The sequence below is a fragment of the Oenanthe melanoleuca genome, chromosome 2, assembly GCF_029582105.1.
Source record: "Oenanthe melanoleuca isolate GR-GAL-2019-014 chromosome 2, OMel1.0, whole genome shotgun sequence".
Taxonomy (NCBI): Eukaryota; Metazoa; Chordata; class Aves; order Passeriformes; family Muscicapidae; genus Oenanthe; species Oenanthe melanoleuca.
In genome coordinates, this window is record NC_079335.1 from 126,041,477 (window position 1) to 126,060,741 (window position 19,265).

General features: G+C 40.8%; 2 protein-coding genes across 8 annotated transcripts in view; one reads left to right on the forward strand and one right to left on the reverse strand.

Annotated features, from left to right (window-relative positions):
* Positions 1-884: 884 nt before the first annotated feature.
* On the forward strand, positions 885-12,073 carry LOC130250413 (lanosterol 14-alpha demethylase). The gene is made up of 10 exons (XM_056486069.1): positions 885-1,251; positions 2,223-2,321; positions 3,317-3,493; positions 6,913-7,039; positions 7,978-8,152; positions 8,330-8,449; positions 8,913-9,108; positions 9,687-9,782; positions 10,650-10,818; positions 11,546-12,073. Exons 1-10 carry the CDS (start codon positions 1,078-1,080, stop codon positions 11,722-11,724), a joined length of 1,512 nt encoding a protein of 503 aa, XP_056342044.1. The 5' UTR covers positions 885-1,077; the 3' UTR covers positions 11,725-12,073.
* A 900-nt stretch (positions 12,074-12,973) lies between these two features.
* AKAP9 (A-kinase anchoring protein 9) overlaps positions 12,974-19,265 on the reverse strand; it is a 105,729-nt gene continuing 99,437 nt past the window's right edge. For 6 of the 7 annotated variants that reach the window (XM_056486066.1, XM_056486062.1, XM_056486061.1 and 3 more), the window contains 7 exons: positions 18,417-18,596; positions 17,654-17,854; positions 17,034-17,266; positions 15,983-16,068; positions 15,167-15,287; positions 14,213-14,352; positions 12,974-13,578 (listed from right to left, as the gene is read on the reverse strand). In XM_056486066.1, the coding sequence (XP_056342041.1) occupies positions 13,535-13,578; positions 14,213-14,352; positions 15,167-15,287; positions 15,983-16,068; positions 17,034-17,266; positions 17,654-17,854; positions 18,417-18,596 (1,005 nt within the window). In that variant the 3' untranslated portion in view covers positions 12,974-13,534. The remainder of the gene's footprint in view (positions 13,579-14,212; positions 14,353-15,166; positions 15,288-15,982; positions 16,069-17,033; positions 17,267-17,653; positions 17,855-18,416; positions 18,597-19,265) is intronic. The other variant, XM_056486064.1, reaches the window with a different exon arrangement.

A 19,265-nucleotide genomic window follows, 5' to 3' on the forward strand; every position in this document is an offset into this window, starting at 1 on the left:
ATTTATTTAGAAGTATTACAGATAATCTTTGCAGCTGTAGCCTGTCGAAATGTCTCACTGTAATGTATGTAATGTAATGCCATGTAATGTATGTATGTAATGTCTCATTGTTTGCAATGATCAACCTGCTTCCCTCTAGTATTCCCAGATTTACACATTTAAATTTTAGAAACGGACTGGGCTCACTGGATGAACAAATACTGCCTTTGAAAGACCTACCCAAACCAGAATTTTCTGGAAATGCATTCCTGTTGAATTAAAAAATTCGTATATGGACAACAAGCTGAGCTCGGCTGCGATGAGCTCTCTGCTTCCAAAAGCAGCTTTGTGCACTATTTGATCTTAAATCCTTAGATCTTAGTGGAAACTAACTTCAAAAACAACACCGGGATTTTCTGACATGAAACACTTGGAGCACCTGAAATTAAACACAAATAAGCTCTCCTCGTTCTCCACCGGGCTGTCAGCGGGGCCGCCGGCAGTGATGCCCGAGGGCCGGCTCACCGTCAGAAGCCTCATTCCGCGGTGCTGTGGGGCTGTTTGAGGACGAGCAGCGCTCCGACCGCCCGTGCTCCGAGCGCCGCCGGAGGGGCCGAGCGTGAGGCGCGGAGCCCGGCCTTCCCCCGCTGCCGGGGGGCCGAGCGTGAGGCGCGGGGCTGGCCCGCCCCCGCCGCCGGGGGGCCGAGCGTGAGGCGCAGAGCCCGGCCTTCCCCCGCCGCCGGGGGTCCGAGCGTGAGGCGCAGAGCCCGGCCTTCCCCCGCCGCCGGGGGGCCGAGCGTGAGGCGCAGAGCCCGGCCTTCCCCCGCTGCCGGGGGGCCGAGCGTGAGGCGCGGGGCTGGCCCGCCCCCGCCGCCGGGGGGCCGAGCGTGAGGCGCGGCGCTGGCCCGCCCCCGCCGCCCGCCCAATGGCGCGGGCCGCAGCCCGGCCCATGCCGTCACCCCGGGCAGCGCGGCCGCGGGTTGGCTCCGGCGGCGGCAATCGTCACATGGGCAGAGATCAGCCCAGCGCCGCGATCTGTCACATGGGCTCGCACCAGCCCGCCCCGCCGCGCCGCCCTGCCCCGCGGAGCCACGGCGGATGGCGGCGAGCGCCGAGAAGATGCTGAACTTCATGGAGGTCGGCGGGTCCCTGCTGGAGCGGGTGGCCGTCGGCAACCCCCTCTCCCTGGTGCTGGCCGCCTCTGCCTTCGCGCTCAGCCTCGGCTACCTGTTCCAGCTGGGCTACCGGCGGCACCTCGGCTCCGAGCAGCAGGTGAGCGCTCGGCGGGCTCGCTGCAGGGCGAGGGCCCCGGAGCGGGCTCGGCACAGCCCGGGGGAGCAGCGCTGGGGCCGGGCGTGGGGAGCGGGCTCCGGCCGGGGGGAGCGGGCTCCGGCCGCGCTCCCTGCAGCCTCCCCGGGGCGGCTGCTTGGGGCACTGGCCGGCTGCTGGCCCAGAGTGGATGCTGGGGCACTGGCCAGCTGCTGGCCCAGAATGGATGCTGGGGCACTGGCCGGCTGCTGGCCCAGAGTGGATGCTGGGGCACTGGCCGGCTGCTGGCCCAGAGTGGATGCTGGGGCACTGGCCGCCTTCGCCCTCACCGGGCTGGCTGGCACCGCCGGAGGCAGAGGCGCCCGAGGCTTGCGGAGCCCAAGGGCGTTCCCGGTGCTGTTTCATCGATGGAGCTTGAGAGGAGGTGTCCGCTGATCTATGAAACACGGTGCTAACCTGAAGGTGCTTTTGAAGGGGCTGTTTAACAAATCCTCCAGCAGTGTTCCGTTTTTTCTGACTGCCTGCTTTTCAGTTGCAGCATCTTTGTGCTTCACATTCAGACGCAGCATAGGAAGAATCTCAGTCATATGCATTAATCTTTGCTGCTTTTAAATGTAGTTCTATCTGAACAACTGAATATTTTTTTAAAGTTGACCTTTTCACAAAAGACTTTAAACAAATATATATGACTTTCTCTGTGGTTAGTTTCTTTGTAAATGGACATGATTTTATTACTTTTGGGCACTAGCACATGCCAAGACACAGGTCAGAGCGCCAGGCCTGGCAGAGTTCAAGAAGTGTTTGGACACCTCTGTCAGGCCCATGCTGTCACTTTTGGGGATGGTCCTGTGCAGGACCAGGAGCTGGACTTTGATCCTTGTGGGTCCCTTCCAGCTCAGGATATTCTGTTAGTTCATAAGTCTGTGATAATCTCCAAAGAAAATTCAGTAATTATTTTTCTTTTTCTTCTACAGAACTACCCACCTTTTATTTCATCAAGCATCCCTTTTCTTGGTCATGCAATTGCATTTGGAAAAAGTCCCATTGAATTTTTGGAAAATGCTTATGACAAGGTATTTTTCCCACATACAAAAATATTTTTGTGTATCTATTAAGATCTGAGGCCTGTTTAAATCAGTTCATTCTCATTTACCACCTCGAATGTGGAATGGAGTGTGCACAGTTGGCTCTGTGATGTTCAGATCTCTTCATGTGGCTGTAGTGTTTTCTGAGCTCTCGTGATTCACATTTCACAAATATGCTTGTACATCTGAGTAATACTCATAGCTGAATCATAAGTTAGTTAAAAAGCCATTTGCCTGAAATTATTTCTCGCTGTAATTGGTAATTTTTAATCACATTCTTTACTCATCTATGACCAGGTTGAAATGTAGCTGACCACCTCTGTGGGCAGCTTGATGAATTTTAAGGCCTCTCTGGTATATAAAACCTCAGTAGTTTTTATTCTATAAGAGACGAGAAGAAATTAACTAAAACAGTAGAGCCTTAATTCCAAATAAATTAGATTTGTCAAGCTGTTTCACATTGTCTAAAACTATCTAGAGTTATAAGAATTATTATCTAGAGTTATAAGAATAATTCAAGAATTATACTTGAATCTTAGCTTGGTTAGCTTAGAGAAAGCCAAATCTGGTGCATGAAGGTCTGCTGGAGATGACTTTTAAACTTCAAAATCTTATTTGCCCCTAATTATCTATGCATAACTCCAAATCCAGAATTTTTCAAGGCAGTATTTGTAAATTACTGGGGTCAATATGTGCTGCAGTCTCTCTGCTAGTTTTTTTTTAGTGTGACTGGTCTATTATTAATGTTTTCTAAAATAAACGGTTTTAAAATGTGCATGTTCACATGTGTTCATTATAACATTAGATATCACTAGTATGTAATTGAGAATGAATTTAAATGTGGTTTAAAATATATTTATTAAATGTCTGGATACTTCTTAGGAGAAAAAGTAATTTATGAAAGACTGTACAGAGAGATTGGAATTTAATGGTTTTTGTTCTTATTTAAAATTATTTATTTATTTATTTATTCTCTCTCTTAGTATGGACCTGTGTTCAGTTTCACTATGGTTGGCAAGACATTCACATACTTACTGGGTAGTGATGCTGCTGCTCTACTGTTCAATAGTAAAAACGAAGATCTGAATGCAGAGGACGTGTACTCTCGGTTAACTACGCCGGTCTTTGGCAGGGGAGTTGCCTATGACGTCCCTAATGCGGTTTGTATTTTAAATATCAGATGAGTAGGAAACCAGTGCAGCTTGAATGCTGAGTAGGCAGCCCTGAGCTCTTGGCTCAGGATGGGATTGTGTTTGTATGAACTGTGGTATATTGCAATAGGTAGAGAGTCTCATCTGCATAATCAAGACTGAGCATGTTCAGATTGCTTTCTTTAGCAAAGAAATGGCACCTTGGCCATTTCTCATTCTGGATGTCTTGAAACCATCTAATTTTACCATAGAGGAAAAACCAGTGAGTCACTTTTTTCTTCCCTTGCAGCATGCCTCTGATTGCAGCTCACTTTTCCCTTCCAAGCAACTTCAGGTCTTTCTTCTGAGAAAGGCCCAAGAGTGGTAACTTTGTATTTATGCCATACCAAATCTAGACATGGGAGAAATAATTTAACAGTTTGAACCACAATGTTTGTTTTGCTCAGAGAGAAATCATTCTATGTTTGTAGAATACAGTTTGCATGGGGGCATGGGGGCTGTGTCATGTAGCATTGTATCTGAGTTAAGCACTGGCTGCTTTCTTTTTTTGTGAGGGTGGCCTGTCATGTCACACTCTCAAACTGCAGAAGCCAACTTCTCTGTAACCACATTTGTTCCACTGGTACTCTGTGTTCAGTGCATGCTGTAGCAGAGTAGTTGGGTGAAAGAAACAGCACTGTGATAGACTTTATTTTTGGATTTTCAGTTTTGGCCTCATTTTGTTTGTATAAATGCCAGTCATTTGACTACTTTCTGTGACCATCAATTTCTTTCCCTCCTTAGCATGCCTCTTCATTCATCCCTGCCTAAGTGCTGTGATTATTGCCCTGTTAATGATATGGCTTGGGGGCAGTAATCACTACTCTCTTTGCCTCCATGCTGGCATTTTACCATGATTCACAGATTGAACATGTTGTCCTTACCCTGTTGTTTTGGCAATCTCATACACAGCTAACTACCTACAGCTTGCTATTTTTCTAAGTAGGTAAAGGAGAACTTGGTTGTCTCCTCCTTTGTCAGGAAGTACTAAATTGTGGATAGCAGTTTGTGGGGAGGATTCGTTGGTTGGGTGATAGGTTCTTTGCCACTTAATGGATTTGCATAGCTCCTCATCCCCATGAGAATCAGCAGGACTGCAGCCTGGATAACAAGTAGATTTCTTGTGTCCTAGGAGATCTCTTCCATGAGTGGGGCCATTCTAACAGACTTGTTTCTATCAGTTTGGATAATCAGAGGTCTTCCTCAAGAAATCAGGGATGGAGTTGTGAATCGCTTTTGCAGCTGCTGGAGCGTGGAGGATTCATGATTCTCTGCAATACATCTCATGTTCTCTCATATATACTTGTTTCAGAAGAGTGTCTATGAATCAGACTGCTAAGATGGCCAGATTTGCACTGTTTTGTGCTTATTTTGGGGATTCTGACTGTCATGGGCTGTCTGCTTGAAACTTAAAGGTCATGGTTTGCCCTTTATTCTGTGAAAGTTTGCCCACTTGCTACAGATGGTTTGACTTCTGCTTTCATGCTCTTCAGTTTGTGGATGGATCTGAATGTCTGTCTTCATACAAGAGCTAGTTCTTTGATGTGATCTAGTCTCATCCATCAGTTTTATAGAATTTTCTGTAAGCTCCTTGGAAAGTGGCATTTCTTACCACCATGTACTTCAGGCACACAGGGACAATTAAGGCTTACCTCATTGGCCCACCATATACAGCTTTTTTTTTTTTTTTCCTTTTTTTCTGAAATGAGGTCTTTTTCTAGAGTTCCCCTAGGTTTGTTTTTTCCCTAGAGTGCACTTGAGTTTTGCTTTAATCAAGAGATGAATCATATTACTCAGTGAGCCTTGGGTATCTGTGGATATATCTACTTAATTCATACCTTTGATACCAGAAGGACTTTTTTCTTATTATCTCTGCAAATTCAGCTTCCTCAGAAAATTCCTTTTTTCCCACAAAAATTACTCTTTTTCCACAGCGAGATGTAGGGAGTTTGCTATTGACATTTAAATTATCTCTGACACTGACTATCTCTAGTTTCCCCCTATGAAGCTAGAGAGGTAGTACAGCCAATTGTGGCCAGAATGCATTTTGCTAGAGGTAAGCTGGTTCATTTGCATAGTGTCACCACCATGATTTCATTTCAGACATCTAATGAGAAGGCATTTAGAGAGCCATGAAAAGTTTTGTACAATTGCTGGGTCATCCTCAAGTTTCTTAACACAGCTGCTTCAGCTGCTCAGTATCTATTAATTCTGTGATTTTCAGTCGTGTTTGGAAGGACCACCCCTTATTCTTCAAAATTAGTAACTTGCTTATTTACCAGTGGTTCTGGTTAATATCCACAGTCAGTACATCAACTTGTATTCACTCTCTCTTCTCCCTCCAAGCCTCTTGCAGACAGCTGAGAGGAGCTGAAATTGCAGTGGATGTGTTCACTCCTATGTGCCATTTCTATCTCCTTCAAGCTGGACACTGGCTAGTATGCTGCAAGGGAAGATGTGCATCGTCTCCTTGCTCTGTGGCATCTGTGTCGTCTGACAGACTGCAGGGGTCCTCACTGCATTCTCAAAACAGAAGCTTCTAGGAAGTAGCTTTTCTTTTAATGCCTTTTGTTCTGTATTGTGCATGCAGAGCCCTTGGTGGGAAGACAGTTTTTGGTGTATTACTCATGGTACAGTGCAGAGTTGTAGGGCAGATGCCTCATTTGTAATTAGGGCTTAAAAATCAAATTAGTACTTTTCTGAGTCAATGTCCTGTTAATACATAGAATGGTTCTCATCTAATGAAGGGCTTTTCACCAGTAGGTTTATTAGCTACTGAATGAATTGATACATAGAAAAAGAAGAAAAGGTGAGAAGGATATGAAACTCACTATTTTTCTCAGTAGCAGTCTGCCTCCTGCTTCTGTGTCTGACTCCCTGGGCAGTGAAATGAGAGGGCTCTATAAAAGAAAGGGTCATCTCTAGTCCAGGGTCCTTCTGTCTGAGAGAACATAGGAGAGGAAGTGAGGAGGCCTCATATCAGGGGACACAGGCTAAATCCACACTTTGCAAGGATGGAGCTGGTTGTTTGTGGTTACAGACCTAAAGGGCATTCCATAGTTCAACTTTGCATACATCTTGTGTCTTGAGGGATAAAGCTAAATGAAGATACTAAAATGATTTTTTGTTTGGTGCTGCAAAAGAGAGAACTACAGCTCCTTTGAGCTATTATTTTATTTGAATGTTTCTGAACTATTGCTTGAAAGACAAAGAAGGTGAAAACCAGAGTATTACCTATTAGTTGAAACTGAGTATCTGTTGTACCCTGCAGTCCTGATTATAATCCCTATTTACTTCTGGATGTTCTTATAGTACAAATTTGAATAAGTTTTAATCACATTAATATGATGATCCTTGTACTGATTGCTTTTTTGTCTTGGTTCTTTTAGATATTTTTGGAACAGAAGAAAATGCTCAAAACTGGGCTAAACATTGCCCAGTTTAGACAGCATGTATCTGTGATTGAAGAAGAAACAAAGGAGTATTTCAAAGCATGGGGAGAACAAGGAGAGAAAAGTAAGCAGGATCAAATGCATTTTTCCTCCAGTTTTCTGGGAAGTACTTAAGGCCAATGCAGTATATTTTTGTAAAAGATGTACTGCAATAAAAAGAAATGAAAAATTACGTAGGTAAAAGTGTACTGAACATCAGAAGAAAGAAAATACCCATTTTTAAAAATCAAATGTAAGGCTATTGGAGAATAAAGCTGCTCAGAAAAATCACTGAAAGGAATGAAGAACTATCTTAATTTTGCTGTTTTAGTCAGCTCATAGTGCACCTGTAGTGCTTGTTTTGGGTGTTATCAGTCAGCTCAGTGTAAGCACTTCCTAGTCCCTGGGAAAAGCTGCTGCTCTGCCTGGAGAGCCTGTTCTGAAGATCTTTGCTCTGGGAGTTTTTACAGTGAAAAACTGCATCTTCAAAGCTGATATGGTTATGTTAGAGACTGAAGTGAAATTGTTATTTTCCCTCATTCCCAGTTTGCCCATCATTGTTGCAAGCTCACAGTTGCATAAGTGTGTCAAATATTTATTATTTAAATGCATAAAAATTATAGTGTATGTCACATTTTGATATATTAAATTATTTTGAATGTATATTATTTATATGTAAATATAGTTAATAATATGGTAATATATAAATTGATACTTAAGTGTCAATTAAGTACTTAATTACTACTTAAGTACTACTATATAAAAACAATTCAAGGAGCAGCAAAACTAACTGGTTTCCCACGGATTTGGATTTCAGGGTTAAATCTTTGTATGACTTCACTTATATTTATTAAGGCTTGAGCTTGTGATGTATGGCTTGCTTTGGAAGAATTACTAATTCTGCTAGAAAAATTTCTAGAAAGAAATACCTTAGAAAAAGGTATCAGTGTTCTAACTAAAAAGTTGTTCAAAGAGACATCTGATAAGACACATTTCAGTAATATTTTTCAAATCTTTCCTCAGACCTGTTTGAAGCCCTTTCAGAACTGATCATTTTGACAGCAAGTCATTGCTTACATGGGAAGGAAATCCGAGGCTTGCTGGATGAGAAGGTGGCTCAGCTGTACGCCGACCTGGACGGGGGTTTCACTCACGCTGCCTGGCTGCTGCCAGGCTGGCTGCCTCTGCCGAGCTTCAGGTACCAGCAGGAACAGAGGAAGCAACCTAAGTGTTCTATCTAAACATCAATGTTGTTTGGATAGCCCCCCCATCCCCACCACTTCTTCTTTGTAAGCTATTCTAGACATCCCAATAAATCCTCATAAGCATTTGTGTTATGTATAAAGTTGCTAATTGGAAGTGTTTTGAATTCCAGGCGACGAGATCGAGCACACAGAGAAATAAAGAATATTTTCTACAAGGTTATCCAGAAACGTCGAAAGTCTGAGGAAAAGGAGGATGACATGCTCCAAACTCTACTTGATGCTTCATACAAGTAAGCCAAGAGTTTAAAGACTTGTTTGAAGATTTACTTTAGCTTTGAGCTCTTTAGTTAGAACTATCTACCAAAAGCCAAGGAACACTCCCTCATGTTCTGAATTGGTTTTGTTGCATGCAAATTTGTCCTAGTTGTATTCTTAAAAACAGGTTTAAAACTTCACTTGCCAATGGTTATTGAAATTTCTGAGATTTTCATTGGTGGTCATGAAGTGGTTGAGGTTGCTTCCTTTCTCTTTGCTGGCTATTGAGGAATGATTTTCTTTAAGGCTCGTAACGAGTTTCTCTCCCTCCATTCTCCCTTCTCCCTACCCTTAGATCTTTTGCCTCTTTGTTTAGGGTAGGCAATGAAAGAGTAGAGGGAGTACATTAGAAGAAATTGTGAGTGCAATGTATAAACAGCAGTGCTAAATAATGAAACGTGACCAAATGAAGCCCCAGCTTGGTTCCCTTCGATGCAGGGACGGGCGCGCGCTGACGGACGATGAAATTGCGGGAATGCTGATCGGGCTGCTGCTGGCAGGGCAGCACACTTCCTCCACCACCAGCGCCTGGCTCGGCTTCTTCCTCGCCAGGGACAAAGCCATACAGGATCAGTGCTATGCAGAGCAGAGAGCAGTGTGTGGGGATGACCTGCCACCCTTATCTTATGACCAGGTTTGTATGTTACATTAGTCCTGAGGGGTATTTTCATACTTTTAGATGGTTATTTAAAAAGCTTATCTAACATGAAATACAGTTACATGCTTTTGTGTTAAAATAGTAATTGGCACAGTCATTCTGTGATAACACTGTTCGCCAGTACATTTCCTCTTCTCTTCCTGTCCAAGTAAATTTTCAGCTTGATACTGTTTTTTTAATCAATATTAGGGAATTAGGGAAATTGCACTTCCTATGTTTACTTATTAAATGATAGTTGTGTAGCAGTGGACGATCCTCATATTTCCACTGAGGAAAGCAATGCAGTGTGACCTTGTTCTTTAAATAGGCAACAGAAAATAATTAAGAGACAGATCACTAAGACACTAGTTGTATTTGATTGCACTGGTCAGTGATTTTTTCCTTCTTAATTGAATTAAATGGAAAAGAAATAATGTAGCTAATAAAGTACAAGTATGTAAATATAAGCTACTTACTCTTTGATTTTTAAATTTGTTTTTAAATGGTATAAAATAGCATTTTGTGTTGAATAAACTTGGCTATATTTTGATACCTCAATTTCTCTGTATTTTCAGCTCAAGGATCTCAGTTTGCTGGATCGCTGTCTGAAAGAAACTTTAAGGCTCAGACCTCCTATAATGACCATGATGAGAATGGCAAGAACTCCTCAGGTGAGGACACTTTTTCGAGCTAATTTCACTTCATCACCACAGAGGTATCTCGGCTGGCAGAAGGAAACACAAGTGAGCTGTGTTTGCTGGCAGGGAGGAAAGCTGATGGCAATCTGGGGTTCTGTCAGTGGTAGCATAGCCAGCGTTGAGTTAGAAAAGCTTGAACTTGGTATTTTTTACCTTCATGTGGAATTGTGTCCAATTTTAGACCCCTGCAGCCCACAGCAAGCAAGAGAGTGATGAAGTGAAACAAGCAGAGGGGATGGGAAGGGGCTGCAGCACTGGTGGTGAGAGGCTGAGGGAACAGAGATGGTTCCACCTGGAGAAGAGCAGCTCTGGGACCTAGGAACAGCCATGTGCAGTTTTTTTCAGCAAAACTGACCCTTTATTGTAGCTGCTAGTATTATTTGAGTTTAGTTTGGTGCCACCATTTTTTGTTTGCCAGGTATTTTTAATTGCTGTCATAGAAAAATTTAGCATGCATTTTATACAAGCTAGATAAATCCAAAAGAAAACTTGCTGTTTGTACAAATATGGTACCATATCATAAAATTCAAATTTTTTTTTAACTATGTCCTTTCAATGTCAAAGGCTTTCAATAAATTTTAAGTTCATTCTTTCTTTTTTTGTAAAACCTCCTTCTGTAGAATTGCCAGCCTTACTAAAACAGCTGGAAGGTTCCTACAACTACTTGAGCGCTGTGTGCTGTACAAGTAAGAGAGGAAGTGTTAGGTTGCATTAATTTTAAATGCACTTGGCCAAGATATTTTGAAATTTAAGCCTCATGATGTAACACTTCAGGTAATACTTTAAAAAGAAAAACAGAGACATTTTATCATGTGTTGGCTCTTGTCTCTTCTTTTGTAGACTATTGCTGGATACAATATTCCCCCTGGCCACCAAGTGTGTGTATCTCCCACTGTTAACCACAGACTCAGAGACTCCTGGAATGACGCTCTGGACTTCAAGCCTGACAGATACCTCCAAGATAACCCCGCAGCTGGAGAGAAGTTTGCATACATTCCATTTGGTGCTGGTGAGTAAGAGAGTGCAGCAAATCGTGTGAGGTTGTGCTGAGGTGGCTCACACCAGCCATCTCCTACAGCACCTCTCCACATTGCAGCATCTGAGGGTAGATTTTTTTTTCCCTGTTTCTGCCTGAAAGTTTTCTTACTGTGAAAGTGCTGTTAGAAGAATTAAGTTAATAGTTCTGCATTAGTCATATATGAATATATATATATATATATATATATATATATATATATATATATATATATATATATATATATATATATATATGTATATATCTCTCACAGCAGTTATCAAAACACCTTTAGGTTAGCGTGAGTGATGCTTGACTCACATCTTTTCAAGTCAAGGACAAACCTGGTAATACAAGTTCAGCTGGAGGCAGAACAAAAGTCTGAGTCCCAACTTGCAGAACAGTTTGCAAATATTGCAGTGATGGAGTTAGAGCTAATCTCATTTCTCAGTGTTGCAAATGCTTCTTTCCTGATACATAAATTAATGCTTTCTAGTGGGGACAGAACAGCACAATGTCATTCCACTTACTCGTCTGTTTTATGCAGTGACAACTTGGATAAATAAGACTTAGATGGAATTATAGAATGAGGTATGTGAAACATCAGAGCCTCAGATTGTTGAGAAAGGGGCAACTACTATCTGCATAAAACTTAAGTTAGCTGACTGTCAAAGGGGATCCAGTAAAATATTCTGACTGCATTTTATGGCTTTCCTTCTAGGCCGTCATCGCTGCATTGGAGAAAACTTTGCTTACGTTCAAATTAAGACTATTTGGTCTACTTTGCTTCGTTTGTATGAATTCGATCTCATCAATGACTATTTCCCAACTATAAATTACACAACAATGATACACACACCTAACAACCCTGTTATCAGATACAAGAGGCGGTCACTGTAAACACTGGTGCTAAAACCTTACTTTTTAAAGTTGAGTGAACTAACAGACTTTTGAATGAAATTGTGGCAGAATAAGTGGCAGATGGAAGCTACTGTTAGGAAAGCAACAGTAGTCTACCAAATGCAAAAGTTTTGCATCTATTTTGTTTGCCCACACTATTTACTGCTGCTGTGTATAATTGCTTGTTCTATAATTTTCTCATTGCATTTTTAAAGCAAAAATGTCTTTTCAATTGATGTAATGGTTTTAAGGTGCATGCCAGATCTTTAATGAAGAAAAAAGTAATTTGTACAAATGGAACTCCTTCCTTTTGAAAAATAATTGAAGATTACTTTCCCCAGATAACCAATGGCAAGCCTGCCTATTTTGCCTCTGTACTCAATTTCAGCAAACCCATCTGGGAACAGGGGACTTTACTTGGTGGTGCCTTCCTTTGGCATTTATGATTCTGTTCCAAGAGAGTGATGGTCTTGGATGATTTAAGAAAATGTTACTGTACAGCTGAGTGGTAGGCAGAGTTCAAAATGTTCACAGGTAAGTCATTTCAAGAATGAGCCATTTAACTGTCTAACTTGAAGTAGTTGTAAAATGCTTATGTTCAGAAAGCAACAAATAATTCTGTAAAAAAAAAAATTGAAAATGGTGATCTCTGGAGACTTAATGTAAAGTGTAAGAGTAACAATACGAAGATACCAACAACATGAATTTTGTAAATAACATGTTTGTGTGTAAAAAGGTGAAATAGCTGAATGTTGTCTGGTTTTGTACTGAGTCATGCAGGATTGTTAAATGGTGTTTGGTTCAAGAGTGCTGAAGATAAATGATAATGAGCTCTGGCTCACAGGAATTTTGAATTAAATTTGTAAACAAACCTCTTGGGAAAGTTTTCCATGCTCAACCCTGTCACTTCTTTTTGAAAAGGTTTCATCAGTAAATTTGTAACTCTCTTGGAGTGGGCTCTGCCCCCCTCCAGCAGTGCTCTGTGTATCCTTCCTCATCTAGATTCAGTGTAACTGTTCTAAAACCTTGTGTTTGTATCAGTCGGGGCAGGTGTGAGAGAGCACAGGCTCTTCCCTCCCAGCCCTGTCAGACGTGACCAGGGTCCGCAAAAGCCAGGCTTGTCCCTGTCCCTCTCTCTAATAGCAGCGCTTAGGAATCTAAGAAGTCAAGCTGCAGTCACTAAAAGCAGGAGGAACTCAGGCAGGAGCAACCTGTTCCATGTGAATAAGGGAGCAGTTCTTGAACACAGTTAGAAGCATGAAGTCATGTTTATTTCAGTACTTTGACAAAATACCCATAAAATTCAAAACTTCTACCATTACAAAAATAGGTCTCTACAAGTGATATTCTGTCTGCACTGCCAGTAGCAAAGATTAGGAGAGTCAATGTAACTTCAGTAGCCTTGCCAGAAAAAGTGCAAGTAAACTTTGCTGAATGTAGCTCAATTTAATTAATACACAAGTTTCATCTTCGCACCCTTTTGATAAATACACACTTCATAAGTTAATCATTTAAATTAGCATTCCACAAATATACATGTAATTTAATGGTGGGGGGGGTAATTTTGGGCTCGGGAGGGGCTTTGTTTGGGGATTTTTTTTGTTCAGATTTTTTTTCATAAACACAAAGTGCCTACATCCATAAATCCCAGTCTCTGTGGGTGTGCCAGGATGGAACTGTATACAATCGTATAGCTGTGTTCATATTGGTCCCACAATATACACATTATACAAAAGCACAGAAGAGCACAGATTTACAGAAGGCAATCTGTTAGCATCACTGCCAGTGATGGAGATGTTGAAGGGTATTATTATCTTCTTATACCCATGTGCAACTGAGTGTATGAAGTCGAACCTATAGGATGGAGAAGAACTGTCATCAGGATTACTTGGAGCAAGTATATAAATTCAGCTGAGTAAGTGTGAAAGATTTTACATGGGAAATCACAGAATAGGGACTTTCAAAGATCAAATCTTTTAAGAACAAAACTTTCCCAAATGATGGGGAAGACAAACACAATAACTTGAAAACTCAAGTTTGATAAATTTCATCCCATTGTTCTGACAATTTTCTTGGTGTATTCCTCTTTCAGCAGAAAAATTGTCATCATTTATGGGACAAATTGACTAACAGTAACTTCTGTAACTGAAGTGGTAGGAGAAAAAATTCCTCTTCCACATCCCAATCTTCTGGGTGCATTTTTCTCTATATAACTTAAACTCTTAGCGAGATGCCAACTGAATCTAATAAATTTAGAGATCAGGGAAGTACTGTAAACAATCTCAAAATCTATAATGAAAGCCTGCTTATATCTCCTTTCAAAAAATTTTACAATCTTCTTTTAAGTGAGCTTTTTGCTAAGTGAGCTCAGAAATGCCTCTTGTTTAAGGCTGCAAACTGATCAAACGGAAGTTGTTATGCATCTCAGAGAAGCAGCAGTCCCGTGGCAGTGCTGCTCAGAGGTGCTGGGGAGGTGCCTGAGCCCTACCTGACTGCACGCTGCCCAGCCGCTTCTGCAGCGCCTCCAGACGATTGATGTAATCGGTCAGAGCCCTCTCGGGGTCGTAGTTCTGCAGCTGAGGACAGGTGAAGGACACTGGGTTTAAATCAGCATGCATCCCGTGGAGCCTAGGGGCAGAACAACACACACCATCTCAGAAAGGGACATTTAGGGTAAAAATATTAGCAACACAGCAAAATGCTGTAGAGAGGGATACCTTACGGCCTGCATGGCCCTTCGCTGATCTACATAGTAGCCAGCACATCAAACCCATTTAACCTCCCTGCCACTTACTGCCCAAGCCAGAGAAACCACTCTTCCCCTTTGCCTTTTCTTTCTCCTGCACAGGATTTGTTGCACTTCTTTGAGACAAAGACTGACCAGCAAATTCCTAGTGAGATTGCAGCAGAATCCACAGTGAGATTGAAGTTTGGTTTTCTATTAAGAAGCTTGTGTCAACAAGGACACCACCATCTTTACAGGATTCTGCCTCTTGTCAATACTCTCTATAAGTTAATAATGGCTCAATAGATTAAAGGTTTTTACCATGTAAACTGTTATGGTCATGACAAACTAAGACAATACAAATATTGAGGTGATTTACATGAAAATGAAACCCCAGAATGGCTAGAATTTGATACTCAGTGAAGATCTGAACTCACGACTTTGTATAAGCTCATCCAAGTATGACAGGAGTCATAAAAATGTTGCCCTTGATGAAAAATACCCAGTTTCACTGGCAGGGCTGTGTGAGCCTTGGCCTCAATCATGCAATGAGTAATGACACACTGCATGCCTGAGACATCACTTCTTACATATTCTTACAAAAAAGTTAAATATTACAGCATCAATATTTATAAACCTTATCAGTAAACACTGAGGCTTTCAGTTATTTAAACAGTGCCTGAAAGAGAATAATAATAAAAAAAATCCCAAACGTACTTATGGTGAAAGTTTATAGGAGATCTAGGAGATTCCATGCCTGACCTGGATCTATAGGAATGCCTCTGCTCTCCATAAAGATCCACGCCACCAGAGAATGAATCAGGCCGTAATTCATTACCTAGAAATACAAAATATACAGAATATTAGAAATATAAAAAGTAGTGTATTGAAAAGTAAAAAAGTAAGACCTTTTGCACTTTACTGGGAACCTCAGATATAAGTTTTCTGTTTGTGTATCACAAAAATGGCATTTAACAGGTGTAGACCACTTTCAGACTCCCTCAGGAAATAGCAGAGGTGAAATCCTGGCCTCACTGACGTCAATGAGAAAACTCTCACAGACTGAGCAAAGATTTTAGTGCAGACCTAAATAGCCAGTAAATAATAAAGAAGCTTCTGATTCTCCTGAGAATCCTACAAAAAAGCAAACAGAAAACTCTTATTTCCCAGACTTAAACCTGTAACAAAAGAATGACAAGCTTTTGTTCTAAGAAAAAGACTGGTGCAGATCTCCTACAAAAACTCCAATGACGCAGCTAAACCTGCTTTCATGAACATGCTCCATAGGGAAACCTTATTTATTTTAATCCCACCCACGATGGAGCAAAACAAAACTTAAGAGAAAGCAAACACGTGGTTAGTGTCTGTGCTGAGCATGAAAACTAAGTTAATCCAATCAACTATAGGAAAAGAAAGAGGAAACAGGCCCCATTCATTGCACATGAGGATAATGTAAATGAAAACCCATCTCCATGAAGCAGTGGTGTGATTTGCAAATATCAGTTTTTCAGTCATTGCTGGACTATGACTTACCTGTGTTCTGGCTAAAGACATCCCTATTGATAGTCAGAATACCAGAACCTGTAACTCTCTGCCATCGACGAACCAGGAACTTCATTCTGCATTTCAAATTAAAAAAACAAACAAAACAAAAAGCAAACAGCTTCAGGATAAATGAAATAGTCTGATAAAAGTAATCTGCTTCTTGTAGTCCAGAAAGTGTAAGAATTTCTTGACCAGCAAGCAAAATTAACAGATGGGCATCTAAATCCTGAGTATCAAATATAAAACCTCTTTTTGCATATCCCTAAGAAAGACCATCTTTTGTCCAAACCTGCTTTCAGCTTCACCTGTGCAATTCTAGAGGTGTTGTATAGGTCCAAATGGACAGTAAATGGCTCAAGCACCTAAGCTACAGCACACTATCATACTAAATATACTTTTTTGTCCTGTTGTGGCCTCAGAACTTCTACTGCAGAGCACTATGTGCAAAATTCTCACAACAGGTACATTAATACTTCCTTGAATTTATATGACACACAAGGCTCAGAACAATAGCAAGCAGTACTTGGTGGTTCAAACCTTTGTGAAGAAGGTTTGTTAGCAACATGGCACTACTGTGCAGTAATAAACTCTACTTTTTCTTCCTCACCAATTCCTTAGTCTTGTGAAATTCAAAGGACTACCTAGATGAAGAAAATTAATTCCTAAATCTATATTATATGTAAGATTTTAATCTTTAAAGGAAATTAAGTTGCAGAAAAAAACTTGCAAGTAAGTGTAATCCTTAGAATCGCTCATTATTTTTTTTAATAATATGACTTTACCCAGTACACTCCATCTGTGATTATCAGATACTGAGCCCTTTTCATCTAAAATCAGACTGCTTATTCATATTAGAGAATTTACTTACACTCTGCTCACCTTGTCACCCTACAAGTATCTACTATATTCATGACTACCAAAAATATCCCATTTAAACAGGATGGAATATGGCAATTTCTAGATTTCACTAGAGACCTAGAGAAGTATGTATTAAACAGCACAGTCATATCTGCTTAAAATGTAACTTCCTCCAGTTTACCTTGAAATTGCAATGGACACTCTGACTGCAGAGCGAAATCGTGTAAAACCCTTTGAATGATGTGTGATGATTTCAAGGTCTGTGTAGGAAGGCTGTCCTCCCATCCGTGCTATGAGGGCCAGTGTGGCTTCTTCACACTCCTGGAATCCTCCTAGTAGCAGCAGCAAATATTTTTTCTGATATATGAGAGCTTTCCGAAAGCTCTCTGCTCGTAGGTATTTGCCATAAATTCTCTGCAACAGAAAAAGACAAAAGCCCCATAAGCTCCAAGAATCACACCAGTTCCAAGATTTTTGACATCTACTTCTATAGCATTTCTGTGATTATTCATTTCTCAGTACCACGGAGAACACTGTGCTGCTGCTCAAACTTGTTGAATGCAACTTCATATACAGAGGATCACCTAAACAGTAAGAAATAGAGCACACCCAAAAGGACAACAGAGGTGTTCACATGTCACTCTTGGAGAGAAAAAATGAGTCAGATACTTGAGGGTGAAAATTTTAAAACTGAATTAATACCTTTTTACTCAGAATAAAGCAGAATGAACACAATGAAAAATAAGCCCAAATCAAAATTTTAAAAGCAGCTGTAGTTAATATATGGAAAAAAAATCTTACCCTCAAAACAGCATTTTCAGTATCTGATCCCAGTTCTCTGAGGAAAGCCTCACTCCTGAGCTCAGCTCTCAGCTTGGAGAGTTCTGCATCAGCTTGTTTCAAAGATTTCTGAAGTGACAGCCTTTCTCTGTTCCAAATTTCCTTCTCAGAAGCAACAAGAGTATCAATATTCACTCCAACATCTGATGAGTGCCTAGAAGACTGAAGACAAAGGAAACTGAATTTGAATGACATAATTTGGAAAAGCTTAGGCTGTGTCATTCTAGTCATTGGTTTGGTGGAGAGCTGATAAAATTAATGAGAAAAACTGTTCAGTGGTTGGATCTGAGGCCACCCTTGCACTCTGACACCTCGAAAACTGTGACTTTAGAAGCCCTATCAATGTCCCAGAAAAATACAGATTCTCTAAAAAAAAGTCCCCTCAACAGGATCATACTAGCTTAATGATCTTGGAAGCTATCTGGATTGATCTGGATCTGCTTATCATGGTGATGAGATAGAGTTAAAAAAGAAAGGCACAAAAGCACCTAAGAGAAACGAGTAGTTAACAAAAAGAAAGTGGGTAAAATCATGAAGTTTTACACTTAACAGAGTGAGTTGAGACATACTGACCACTGAGCAAGAATAATTCACACCCAATTTACTCTGTAGAGGGAAGCTAAGAAAGACAGCCTGATCACTCTCAACTGGCTGACTAGGAAAAGAAATTATGCTTTTATGTCTCTATACATAACTCATTAGATCAGCCCCACCAAGGACATACATAGTCTGCAGAAGGTTGTCTGTGCTGGTATCTTCTCAGTTCTTCCTCCAGTTTCATAACAGCATTCCTCAAATTATTCTTCTCTTCACTCAGTCTGCTGACAAAGCCTGTCAGCTCAGCATTTTGCCTCAGCAGCCTCTCAGTCAGTGAGCTGGATGGAGTCCCTGGCGGCAGCACCAGCTTCAGAAGAAAGAAAAGAAAGGAAGAAAGAAAACCAAACTCAATATTGTATCAACTTGTATATAAAAAACTTCAGTGTACATGTAAGCTACAGATTACTGTGACTTTCTTGTCTATACTTACCCTGAACATTACAACAGAGGATTCTTATACAAGCTCAGTTGTACCAGCTATAACAATTTGCAAGGTTTTCTGCTATGTTTATGTTTATCTAACTTAGGAAAAGAAAAGCCTCAAAGCTTTTTTCAAATTACATTGAAAACCATTGCTTAAAGTATAGGTAAGGACCAAATCAAGCTCACTTAAAAATCAAATATTGCCAAATTCTTTGCAACAGATTACCTCACTTCAATTTCTTTACACAGGTGCACTCTACTTAATCTTCAGTGGCCTTTCATTTGGTTTAAGTTTAAGAAAATGCGTTGTGTCAAAACAATACAGTAAATACTAAATGTTGATTGCAATATTAGGAAATACTAAGAAAAGTTTCCTCAGTTACAGGATTACTGGTGAAAGGAAAATACCTTTTCTTAAAGAAAAAGCCATGAGATGCAGAAATTTAAAATTAAACTGGAAAAGTTTTGATTTGAAAGTTGAAAAAATTACTTTTAAAGTATTAAAAATTGGAAAAAAAAAAAAAAAAAGGAAAGCAGTTTTTACACTTTACAA